Source organism: Fringilla coelebs (genome assembly GCF_963513975.1).
Source record: "Fringilla coelebs genome assembly, contig: SCAFFOLD_286, whole genome shotgun sequence".
NCBI classification, from domain to species: Eukaryota; Metazoa; Chordata; class Aves; order Passeriformes; family Fringillidae; genus Fringilla; species Fringilla coelebs.
The window spans coordinates 16,721-28,640 of NW_028167373.1; the positions used below are offsets into that span (position 1 = coordinate 16,721).

An 11,920-nucleotide genomic window follows, 5' to 3' on the forward strand; every position below is an offset into this window, starting at 1 on the left:
CCCAGTGTCCCTCAGCTAGCCCAGCCAGCCCTCAGCTAGCCCAGCTGTCCCTCAGCTAGCCCAGTGTCCCTCAGCTAGCCCAGTGTCCCTCAGCTAGCCCAGCCAGCCCTCAGCTAGCCCAGCTGTCCCTCAGCTAGCCCAGCCAGCCCTCAGCTAGCCCAGTGTCCCTCAGCTAGCCGAGCTGGCCCTCAGCTAGCCCAGCCAGCCCTCAGCTAGCCCAGTGTCTCTCAGCTAGCCCAGACAGCCCTCAGCTAGCCCAGTGTCCCTCAGCTAGCCCAGACAGCCCAGCCATAGCCCAACTGGGGCTGGCTGCCAGCCCGGGGTCAGGGTTGGCCACCAGGGTTGGGTTGTGGCCACCAGGACTGGGGTGTGGCCACCAGGGTCGGGGTGTGGCCACCAGGGTTGGCCTTTGATCACCAGAGTTAAAGTTTGGCACCCAGGGTTGGGGTTTGGCCCCCAGGGTTGGGTTCTGGGCCACCAGGGCTGAATTTTGGGCCACCAGGGTGGCCTGAGGGGCCACCAGGGACACGAGGACACCCCAGGGTGGACATTTGGCCACCAGGGTTGGATTTTGGGCCACCAGGGTTGAATTTTGGGCCACCAGGGTTGGATTTTGGGCCACCAGGGACACGAGGACGCCGGGAGCTGCCCTGTGGCCACCGTGGCCCAAGGCCACCCACCCTGGGTGACCAGAGGGGACAGCGTGGGTGGCCACAAGGGACACCCTGGCTGACCTCTGTCCTCGGTGACCTCTGGCCTCGGTGACCTCTGGCCTCGGTGACCTCTGACCGGGGTGACCTTTGGCCTCGGTGACCTCTGGCCTGGGTGACCTCTGGCCTGGCTGACCTCTGGCCTGGCTGACCTTTGCCCTCGGTGACCTTTGGCCTCAGTGACCTCTGGTTTGGGTGACCTTTGGCCTGGCTGACCCTTGGCCTGGCTGACCTCTGGCCTGGGTGACCTTTGACCTGGCTGACATTTGGCCTGGGTGACCTCTGACCTGGATGACCTTTGCCCTCGGTGACCTTTGACCTCGGTGACCTCTGGCCTGGCTGACCTTTGACCTGGGTGACCTCTGGCCTGGCTGACCTTTGGCCTCGGTGACCTTTGACCTGGCTGACCTTTGGCCACCCCCGCTGACCTCGGGGCCACCCTCGATGACGTCATCATCTTTGGCCACGCCCATGTGTGGGTGGGGGGGTCACTGTCACCACCAAGCCCCGCCCCCACCGGCTGTGACGTGGCTGCCCCTCCCCCCACCGCGCAGTGCCCGCAATGACGTCACCGCCGCGACACCGATGACGTCACCGCCGTGACACCGCCCCCGTGACGTCACCGCCCCTCCCCCCCCAAAAAGGCTCTTTTTCCTCCCTTTTTTTTTGGCTGTTTCTTGTAGAAACTCGGGGCGTGTCTGGCGGGGGGAGGGGGGGATGGGGGGGTCTGCCCCTCCCCCCGGCGGCCCCTCCCCCCCCCCAGCTCTGTAAATACCCCCGGGGGGTGTAAATACCTGTACATGCCCCTCCCCCTGTACATATGTTGATACGGGGGGGCCCCCGCGCCCCCCCTTTTTATAAAGTGGCCACTGAGCTTTGGCAGCGCCTCGGGGTCGTTTTTGGGGGGCTCGGGGGGGGGGGGTGGGGGGCTGGGGGGGGGGTCTGGGGGGTCATGGGGGAGGGTCCTGGGGGAGGGTTTGGGGGGGCCTGGGGGAGGGTTTGGGGGAGGGTTTGGGGGTCCTGGGGAGGGTTTGGGGGGTCCTGGGGAGGGTTTGGGGGGGGTGGGGGAGGGTTTGGGGGGTCCTGGGGAGGGTTTGGGGGGCTGGGGAGGGTTTGGGGATCCTGGGGAGGGTTTGGGGGGGGGTGGGGGAGGGTTTGGGGGGTCCTGGGGGGGGGGTTGGGGGGGGTGGGGAGGGTTTGGGGGGGCTGGGGGAGGGTTTGGGGGGTCCTGGGGAGGGTTTGGGGGTCCTGGGGAGGGTTTGGGGGGTCCTGGGGGGGGTTTGGAGGGGTGGGGGAGGGTTTGGGGGGGCTGGGGGAGGGGTTGGGGGGCTGGGGGATGGTTTGGGGGGTCTGGGGGAGGGTTTGGGGGGCTGGGGGATGGTTTGGGGGGTCTGGGGGAGGGTCTGGGGGGGCTGGGGAAGGTTAGGGGGGCTGGGGGAGGGTTTGGGGGGGCTGGGGGAGGGGCTGGGGGTCCTGGGAGGGTTTGGGGGGTCTTGGGGGAGGGTTTGGGGGGGCTGGGGAGGGTTTGGGGGGGAATGGGGGAGGGTTTGGGGGGGCTGGGGAGGGTTTGGGGGGGATGGGGGAGGGTTTGGGGAGGGTTTGGGGGGTCCTGGGGGAGGGTTTGGGGGTCCTTTGGGGGTCCTGGGGAGGGTTTGGGGGGCTGGGGAGGGTTTGGGGGGATGGGGGAGGGTTTGGGGGGGGTGGGGGAGGGTTTGGGGGTCCTTTGGGGGTCCTTTGGGGGGTCCTGGGGGGAATTTGAGCATTTTGGGGCCGTGGTGTTTTTGGGGGGCCTGTGGGACCCCTGGGGGGGAGGGAAGGTTTTGGGGGGCTTTGGGGGATTTGGGGGGCTTTGGGGGATTTTGGGGGTTTGGGGAATTTTGGGAGTTCGGGGGCAGCTCCCGGGGTTTGGGGCTGGGGGGGATCCCTCCCCCAGGCAGGGGGATTGGGGGTGCCCGTGTCACCTGGGTGTCACCTGTGCCACCTGTGCTACCTGTGCCACCTGTGTTACCTGTGTCACCTGCGTCACCTGGGTGTCACCTGTGCCGCCTGTGTGTCACCTGGGTGTCACCTGTGCGTCACCTGTGTGTCACCTGGGTGTCACCTGTGTCAGGTGCGTTACCTGTGTGTCACCTGGGTATCACCTGTGTCACCTGTGCTGCCTGTGCCACCTGTGTCCCCTGTCACCTGTGTGTCACCTGTGTCACCTGCGTGTCTCCAGCACCACCTGTATCACCTGTGTCACCAGCATCACCTGTCACCTGTATCACCTGTGTCATCAGCATCACCTATGTCACCTGTGTTATCTGTGTCACTAGCATCACCTGTGTCACCTGTGCTGCCTGTGCCACCTGCGCCACCTGTGTGTCACCTGTGTGTCACCTGTGTCATCAGCATCACCTGCATGTCATGAGCATTACCTGTGTCACCTGTGATATCTGTGTCACTAGCATCACCTGTGTCACCTGTGTGTCACCTGTGTCACCAGCATCACTTATGTCATCAGCATCACCTGTCACCAGCGTCACCTATGTCACCTGGGTTATCTGTGTCACCAGCATCACCTGTCACCTGTGTCACCTGCGTCCCCTGTGTCACCTGCATCACCTATGTCACCTGTGTCACCTGCACCACCTGTGTCACCTATGCATCACCTGCGTGTCACCTGTGTCCCCTGCCTCCCCTGTGTCACCGGTATCACCTGCATCACCTATGTCACCTGTGTCACCTGCATCCCCTGTGTCACCTGTGTCACCTGCATCCCATGTGTCACCTGTGTCACCTGGCCCAGCCTTGCTGCTGCCACCTGCCCGCGAGCTCCAAAACCCCCAAATGCCGCAAAAAAACCCCAAAAAACAAAAAAACAAACAAAAAACCCCCCCAAAAAACAAAAAACCAAAAACCAAAAAAAGCCAAAACCCAAAAAAACCCAAAAAACAAAAAAACAAAAAACAAAAAAAAACCCAAAACCCAAAAAAACCCCAAAAAACAAAAAACAAAAAAAAAAAAAACCAAAAAAAAACCCAAAAAACAAACCCCAAAAAATCAAAACAAAAAAACAAAAAAACAAAAACAAACCAAAAAACAAAAACAAACAAAAAAACAACAACAAAAAAAAACCCCAAAACAAAACAAAAAAAACCAAAAAACCAAAACAAAAAACAAAAAAAAGAAAAAACAAAAAAAAAAAACCCAAAAACAAAAAAAAAAAACACAAAAAAAAACCAAAAAAAGAGAAAAAACAAAAAAAAAACCAAAAAACAAACAAAACCAGCTCCCAAAACATCGGGAAACTCTTAGCAAGCCCCGCCCACCTGCCCAAACCCCACATGTCGCCACGCCCACTTTGCCACGCCCCCTGCCCCACCCACCGCAGGGGGCTGCAGGTGTCACTGGGGGCTGGGGACCGAGGGGAGGGGGCTGCAGGTGACACAGAGCATGGGGGCTGAGGGGAGGGGGCTGCAGGTGTCCCCAGGGGTGGGGAGGGGGCTGCAGGTGTCACCAGGGGCTGCAGGTGTCACCAGGGGTGGGGAGGGGGCTGCAGGTGTCACCAGGGGCTGCAGGTGTCCCCAGGGGTGGGGAGGGGGCTGCAGGTGTCACTGGGGGCTGCAAGGTGTCCCCAGGGGTGGGGAGGGGGCTGCAGGTGTCACCAGGGGCTGCAGGTGTCCCCAGGGGTGGGGAGGGGGCTCCAGAGCGGCACAGAGACGCCGAGGGGCTGCAGTGGGAACTCGAGGGTGACACAAAGGGGGTGAGGGGCAGGGGGTGCCCTGAGGGGCAAAGTGGGGGTACCTGAGGGTGACAGGTACACCCTCACAGGTGACAGGTGACAGGTACGCCCTCACAGCACCCCAAACTCACCCTAAAAACCGACCCTACCCAGGTGGAGAGTGCACGGTGGGGGTCAGGGGGCCAGGGACAGGGTCGGGGGGCTGGGGTGACACACAGACATTGAGGGGCAAAGTGGGGGTACCTGAGGGTGACAGGGGAACCAGCCCTCACAGGTGACAGGTGACAGGTACGCCCTCACAGGTGACAGGTACGCCCTCACAGCACCCCAAACTCACCCTAAAAACCGACCCTAACCAGGTGGAGGGTGCACGGTGGAGGTCAGGGGGCCCAGGGACAGGGTCGGGGGGCTGGGGGTGACACACAGAGATTGAGGGGCAAAGTGGGGGTGCCTGAGGGTGACAGGTGACCCAGCCCTCACCCCACCCCCTAAAAACCAACCCTAACCAGGTGAAGAGTGCACGATGGAGGTCAGGGGACGAAGGGACAATGTCGGGGGGCTGGGGGTGACACACGGACATTGAGGGGGAAGGGGGGGGTCTGACAGGTGGGGAGCTGACACTGAGGGTTTGGGGTGCAAAGGACTTGGGGTACAGGTAGAGTCAGGGTACAGGTGAGCCAGCCCTCACCCCACCCCCTAAAAACCAACCCTAACCAGGTGGAGGTCAGGGGGCCCAGGGACAGGGTCGGGGGGCTGGGGGTGACACACAGAGATTGTGGGAGGGGGGTTTGAGAGGTGGGGAGCTCACACTGAGGGTTTGGGGTGCAAAGGACTTGGGGTACAGGTAGGGTCAGGGTACAGGTGAGCCAGCCCTCACAGCACCCCTAAACTCACCCTAAAAACCGACCCTAACCAGGTGGAGGTCAGGGGGCCAAGGGACAGGGTCGGGGGGCTTGGGGTGACACACAGACATTGAGGGGCAAAGAGGGGGTACCTGAGGGTGACAGGTGAGCCAGCCCTCACCCCACCCCAAACTCACCCTAAAAACTGACCCTAACCAGGTGGAGGTCAGGGGGCCCAGGGACAGGGTCAGGGGGCTGGGGGTGACACACAGAGATTGTGGGAGGGGGGGTTTGACAGGTGGGGAGCTGACACTGAGGGTTTGGGGTGCAAAGGACTTGGGGTACAGGTAGGGTCAGGGTACAGGTGAACCAGCCCTAACCCCACCCTAAAAACCACCCCTAGATGGGTGGAGGGTGAACGATGGAGGTCAGGGGGCCAAGGGACAATGTTGGGGGGCTGGGGGTGACACACAGAGATTGTGGGAGGGGGGTTTGAGAGGTGGGGAGCTGACACTGAGGGTTTGGGGTGCAAAGGACTTGGGGTACAGGTAGGGTCAGGGTACAGGTGAACCAGCCCTCACCCCACCCCAAACTCACCCTAAAAACCAACCCTAACCAGGTGGAGGGTGCACGGTGGAGGTCAGGGGGCCCAGGGACAGGGTCGGGGGGCTGGGGGTGACACACGGACATTGAGGGGCAAAGTGGGGGTACCTGAGGGTGACAGGTGAGCCAGCCCTCACCCCACCCCCTAAAAACCAACCCTAACCAGGTGGAGGTCAGGGGGCCAAGGGACAATGTTGGGGGGCTGGGGGTGACACACAGAGATTGTGGGAGGGGGGGTTTGAGAGGTGGGGAGCTCACACCGGGGTCAGGGGTGCAAAGGACTTGGGGTACAGGTGCAACCCTAAAGGTGGGACAGCCCCAGAACCCCCCCAGCAGCTGCAGGCAGTTACCCCAGTTTTTAGGTGGTTTTTTTAGATTTTGTTTTTTTCCTCCAGGGATTTTTAAGGATATTTTAGTGGGGTTTTTTGGGGGGGGTTTTTTGGGTTTTTGGGGGGTTTTTTTTGGTTTTTTTTTTTTTTTTTTTTTTTTTTTTTGCAGGTATTATTTAGGAATTCTCTGGCAAGGTTTAGGATGCCTTTAGGGCTTTTAAAAGAAACTTTTTCTTTTAGGGTGTTTTAAAGGGCTGTCTCGCTACTAATTAGAAATTTTAGGGGTTTTTTTTTGGGGTATTCTTGTGGCTTTTTTAGGACTACTTTAAAGTTTTCAGGGCTTTTTGAGGACTATGTGGAGGACTTTTTTAGGACCAGGGTATTTCTAGGGTTTTTGAGGGAATTTAGGAAGGTTTCTTTCAGGGTCTTATCAGGGCGTTTTAAAGACTTTAGGGGTGTCCTTGGAGCTCTTCTAGGACCCTTTAGGGATTTTTTAAAGGTCCTTTGGGGATTTTTAGGGGCTTTTTACAAGTAGGGTATTTTTAGTGTATTCTGAGGCTACTTGTAGGTTTTTGTGGGGTGTTTAGGACACTTTGAAAAGTAGGGCTTTTTTAGGGAATTTATCGGGTTTTTTGGGTCCTTTCGGGGCACGGCAGAGGCTGAGGGGCAGCTTGAGGGGCAAAGAGGGGTCTGGAGGGTGGCAGAGGCTGGGAGCTGAGGGAGGAGCAGGGAGAGGGGACAGTGGGGGACACACAGAGATGCTGAGGGTGGCAGGGGCAGCGGGAGGGTGACACCGAGGGGCTGAGAGGGGGCTTGAGGGGCAAAGGAGAGGGAATGAGGGGGACACCGAGGAGCTGAGGGGGGGCTGGGGGGCAAAGGAGAGGGAATAAGGGGGACACCGAGGGGGGGCTGAGGGGCGAAGGAGAGGGGCTAAGGGTGACACCGAGGGGCTGAGAGGGGGCTGGGGGGCAAAGCAGAGGGAATGAGGGGGACACAGAGGAGCTGAGGGGGGGCTGAGAGGGGTCTTGAGGGGCAAAGGGGGGACTGAGGGGCAAAGGAGAGGGAATAAGGGTGAGGGGAGAAGGAGAGGGGCTCAGGGTGACACTGAGGAGGTGAGAGCGGGCAGAGGGGAGAAGGAGAGGGAATAAGGGTGACACTGAGGGGCTGAGGGACAAAGGAGAGGGGCTCAGGGTGACACCGAGGGGCTGAGAGGGGGTTGGGGGGCAAAGGGGGGACTGAGGGGCGAAGGAGAGGGAATAAGGGGGACACAGAGGAGGTGAGAGGGGGCTTGAGGGGCAAAGGAGAGGGAATGAGGGGGACACCGAGGGGGGGCTGAGGGGCGAAGGAGAGGGAATAAGGGTGACACAAAGGAGGTGAGGGGGGGCTGAGAGGGGGCTTGAGGGGTAAAGGGGGGCATGGGGGTGACACACAAGAGCTGAGAGGGGGCTTGAGGGGCAAAGGGGGGGCTTGGGGGTGACAGAGCCTGAGGGCTGGGGGGCAAAGGAGAGGGAATAAGGGGGACACAGAGGGGCTGAGAGGGGGCTTGAGGGGCGAAGGAGAGGGATTAAGGGGGACACCGAGGGGGGGGCTGAGGGGTGAAGGAGAAGGAATAAGGGTGACACAAAGGAGGTGAGGGGGGCTGAGAGGGGGCTTGAGGGGCAAAGGGGGGGACTGAGGGGCAAAGGAGAGGGGCTCAGGGTGACACCGAGGGGCTGAGAGAGGGCTGGGGGGCAAAGGAGAGGGAATAAGGGGGACACCGAGGGGCTGAGGGACAAAGGAGAAGGAATAAGGGTGACACACAGGAGCTGAGAGGGGGCTGGGGGGCAAAGGGGGGACTGAGGGGCAAAGGAGAGGGGCTAAGGGTGACACAGAGAAGGTGAGAGGGGACTGAGGGGCAAAGGGGGGATTGAGGGCGACAGGCAGAGCCTGAGGGCTGGGGGACAGAGGGAAAAGGAAAAGGGAAAAGGATGGCATTGGTGTTCAGGGGGCTGTGGCACGGAGTGGCTGCTGGAATTCCGCAGGTCCCAGGATGCCTTCCAGACCCCGGCAGCCCCCACCCCAAAATCAGGCTGCCTTGAGAGTCCCAAGCACCTCCTGCAAATCTCCTCTGGCCATCCCTCCTTCTTAAGGGTTTGGATTGAGGGAAAAATCCCTTTTTCCGTTACTTGAGAGATTTAAAGCGGGGAGAACTCCTCTTTTCACTGAATTTTAGGTGATTAAATTCAACAGCAGGGCCATCTATTTGCCATTTTATCAGTTTCAGCGGAGGTAACTGCCCCGTTTCTCTGTTTATGGGGTTCACTTGAAGGAAGCTCTGCCTTTTTCAGCATTTTAAGGGTTTAAATGTGCATTTCAGGGCACTTCATTCTGTGCCTTAGGACCAGATAACTCAGAGAAGGGTGAGCCTGGCACGTACTTAACCCTTGCACTGCCAAAAGACCTTTATTTCTGTTTATAATATTGGTAGCCCTAATTAGAGATCCCATGGAGACTTAGACCATTCATACCATCAGTGTTCTTCTCCACCCTGCTTAATTACACGTGAATTATTCATCAGCAGTCATCAAGGCTACCCGGGTGGCACCTATAGAAATAATTATGTAAGTTAACAGCAAATCAGTTAATTTATCTAGCTGTGCTTCCTAAACACAAAGTTTTATTTCTTACCAGTTTTCTGCCCTTCTTCTCTAAGTGGTTGTAACAAAAAAGAAAGTGCTGTTATTTCTCTGAAGAGTTTTTTTTTTCTCTATCAAGCCCTTTATCCCCTGGAATCCAAGTCAGAGGAGCCAAACCAGCTGCAGCTGCTCCGAGGGCTTTTGTACCCGGTGGGATTTGCCCCCTCCCTTTTCCTGGGTGTGGTGGGAACGAGGGGTGGGCACAATCAGGGGTATATTAACCCCAGCCTTGGCTGGGGGGCTTCACTTCATCTTCAGGCTGTGCTGGGGTAAGTACTCTCTTTTTATTTCTGTGATAAGCCTTTTTCTGCTTGTTTTCTGCAGGTGCTTTTGGACATCTGAAATGATAGAAGCTTTGAAGATGCTGGAAGAAAACAGCATTAAACACAGAGAGTATTTAAGTTCATCATTTTGGGTTGTGCATTTAGGGGTGGTAAAGTGCTTTTGTAATTCCTGGCTTTGTTCTTATTTTGTTTGTTTTTTTTTTTTCCTTTTAGGAGGAGTGCAGCTTCCAGAAGTTCCAGGTTGTGTCAAGTACAGCACTTTTTTCAGCAGATTCATAGTGGCACAAAAGGCATCTGCCCAGGGTCCAAGATGATGTTAGAGATTGAGGCTTCAGGTGAGTTGAGGATTGTGATGAGGAGAGGGAGGGTGAGCAGGTATCTGGTTAGGAGTTATTGGGGGGGGTTGAAGGCAGCAGGGTGAGAAAGGGTGTCTGTTTGAGGGGCCCCCAAGGCTTTTCACAAGCATAGCAGAGACATTCACATGTCTTACAGCACACAAGCTCATCCACTGCAGTCACAGAAATGCCACGTAACTTTGCCTTTCTCTAACCCAGGTGCCACTCAGGATAACCGGCACAGCCTTGGAATCAGGATGCAGCTGGAGAATCAAGACCCAGGTGCACTCAGGTGAGGGTAAGTAGCTGACTTGCTGGGATTTGGCCCGCATAACCCTGAAGTCATACGTTGTTTTTGGTTTTCTTTATTGTAGCTGAGCCAGAGGCTAAGAGGCCATCACGGGGCTCTCTGAGGCAGGCTCATTTCAGATCCAATGTGGATTCACATCACCGGTCATCCAAAAGATAAGTTGGGGGCCACGGCCTGGAGGTGGGAGGATGGGAGAGTAGTGGGTTGGAAATGCCTGGGACAGATTTAAAAATGAGCAGAGGGAAAAGGAGTGCTCTCTAAGAGGCCCCTTAGGACAGCTAAAGGGAGAGGCTCTGCTGTTGATTGCAGCTGTTGGGTGTGCAGTGCAGAACAGCTCCAGTCTGTGTTGTGTTGTCTGTGTCCTGTGTTACCTCGTGTGTCTTTGGGGTACCTTGGATCAGATATCTCTGCCTTTTCCTCTTGAGGCCCTCACCATGAGTATCAGCCATCATCTCTGGCTTCTCAAATGCTCGCACTTCTCGGCACAATGCCAATATAATTTGTTCTTTTACCTGTGGGCTCGGCCACATCCGAGTCACATCTCAGCAGCATCGAGTCAGGTGTGTTTTGAGGCTTTGTTTCCAGGTGTATCACCATCCATCCTTTCCAGCTGTGAGCTGTAACATTCAGGGCCTTATAAGATGGTATGATATGGAGAGCATTTTAAATGTAGCATTGTCTCACAGGCATCTTGGTCATCGTGACCAACAGTTCTTAGGTCCCTCTGTTCCAGTCTTTTCTTCTGCTCCTTAGTGGAGCTTCCTCCATCCACTGTCATCTTAGCATCGGTCATCCTTTTGCATCCTTGTGGTCCTTGCCATTAATAATCCTGCCAGGAACTCTTCCCTTATCCTTGTGTCCCTCTGTTTGTAGCATAATGTGTTGTGTTTACTGTCTCCATGTTTGTCATGTCCTGTGTCACGGGTGTCTGCACATATTTGTGCTGGAGCTGCTCTGCCCTGCTGCATAGCTTGGTGGAATAGAAGTCCCAGAGACTTGATATTTGTAGTGTGGGGTTTAGTTGGACTCTAGATGGGATTTGTAGATGGACACAAGATGTTTGCAGCTGTGAAGTTATCCTGCAGCACTTTGACTTCTGTCCTCACTTTCTTTCAGATGCAGAAGGATAAAATCCAGGGCAGCGTGCCCCATCCTGGGTGAGGAGGTTCCCCCGAGCAGGTCAGTCAGTGTTTGTCTCTGCATGGGGAATGTAAATGGTGACTGTGTCACAGCACTGTTCTTTTTCTCTCTTTTTAGGAGGCAAATCTGGATATCAGCAGTCAAGGTGAGCAGTGGAGAGAAGCGGTTGTTATTGCTCAGGTCTCTGTTTCTGGTGCAGTTCTAAGTTTCCATTCTCATTTGTGCCCTTTAGGCAATGCTCTCTGCCAGGCCCCCAGCACCGATCGGGTTTGCTGCTCCTGTGAGCCCTGTGGATGTGTTACAGGACTTGGTGATGAAGCCTCAGCCTTTTCAATTTACAGGTGCCACCCAGGTAGCCTTTGGCAATTTCCTTAGAGTTGTGGTGAGTCGGGGAGGTCGGGAGAAGGGGTGAGGCTCAACTCAGGTATCAGCAGTGCCGCATCACCTTGTCTCCCCTTAACCCAGGTGCACCCTGCCACAGGGGTGTCGGCCTCCGAGCAAGCATGAAGTCTGCAGTCCCAGGAGCTGTGCATTCTCAGGAGAATGGTGAGTAGCAGAATTGTGTTTTGGTCACTGTGCTGCTGAGGTTGTGCACTGATGTTTGGTTTCCTTTCTCTTGGCAGACTCAGAGACAACAGCCTGGTGTCAGCAGCAGCTTCCTTGACAGCGTGCACCTGAGAGGGATCAGCATCTCCAGATGCCTGAGAGATAAGTCACGGGCTAGAGGGGATGAAAAGGCACCTCTGGGATGGGGCTGGCTGCAAGGGGTTTTGAGTCAGCTGTGGAGATGAGGATATCCAATCAGTGTCCTCGTAGGCCACATAAAGGGAAAGTGTCAGTTTTGATCAGAGTGCCAAGGTGCCCAGGGCAGAGCAGTCCCAGTGTGTGTGTGGTGTCACTTGTCTGTCGTGCATTCTGTGTTGTTTGGGTATGTCCTGTCTTTTACCTTAGGCCTTTGAGGGGCCTAT

The 11,920-nt window shown here is 56.7% G+C and overlaps 1 protein-coding gene across 1 annotated transcript; it reads right to left on the reverse strand.

Moving 5' to 3' along the window:
* Positions 1-98: 98 nt before the first annotated feature.
* LOC311165994 (uncharacterized protein) lies at positions 99-1,574 on the reverse strand. Its single transcript, XM_084227486.1, has 2 exons — positions 927-1,574; positions 99-878 (listed from the first exon to the last, which is right to left on the reverse strand). The coding sequence occupies exons 1-2, from the start codon at positions 1,181-1,183 to the stop codon at positions 248-250; spliced, it is 888 nt and encodes a 295-aa protein (XP_084083612.1). The 5' UTR covers positions 1,184-1,574; the 3' UTR covers positions 99-247.
* Between the last annotated feature and the right edge of the window lie 10,346 nt (positions 1,575-11,920).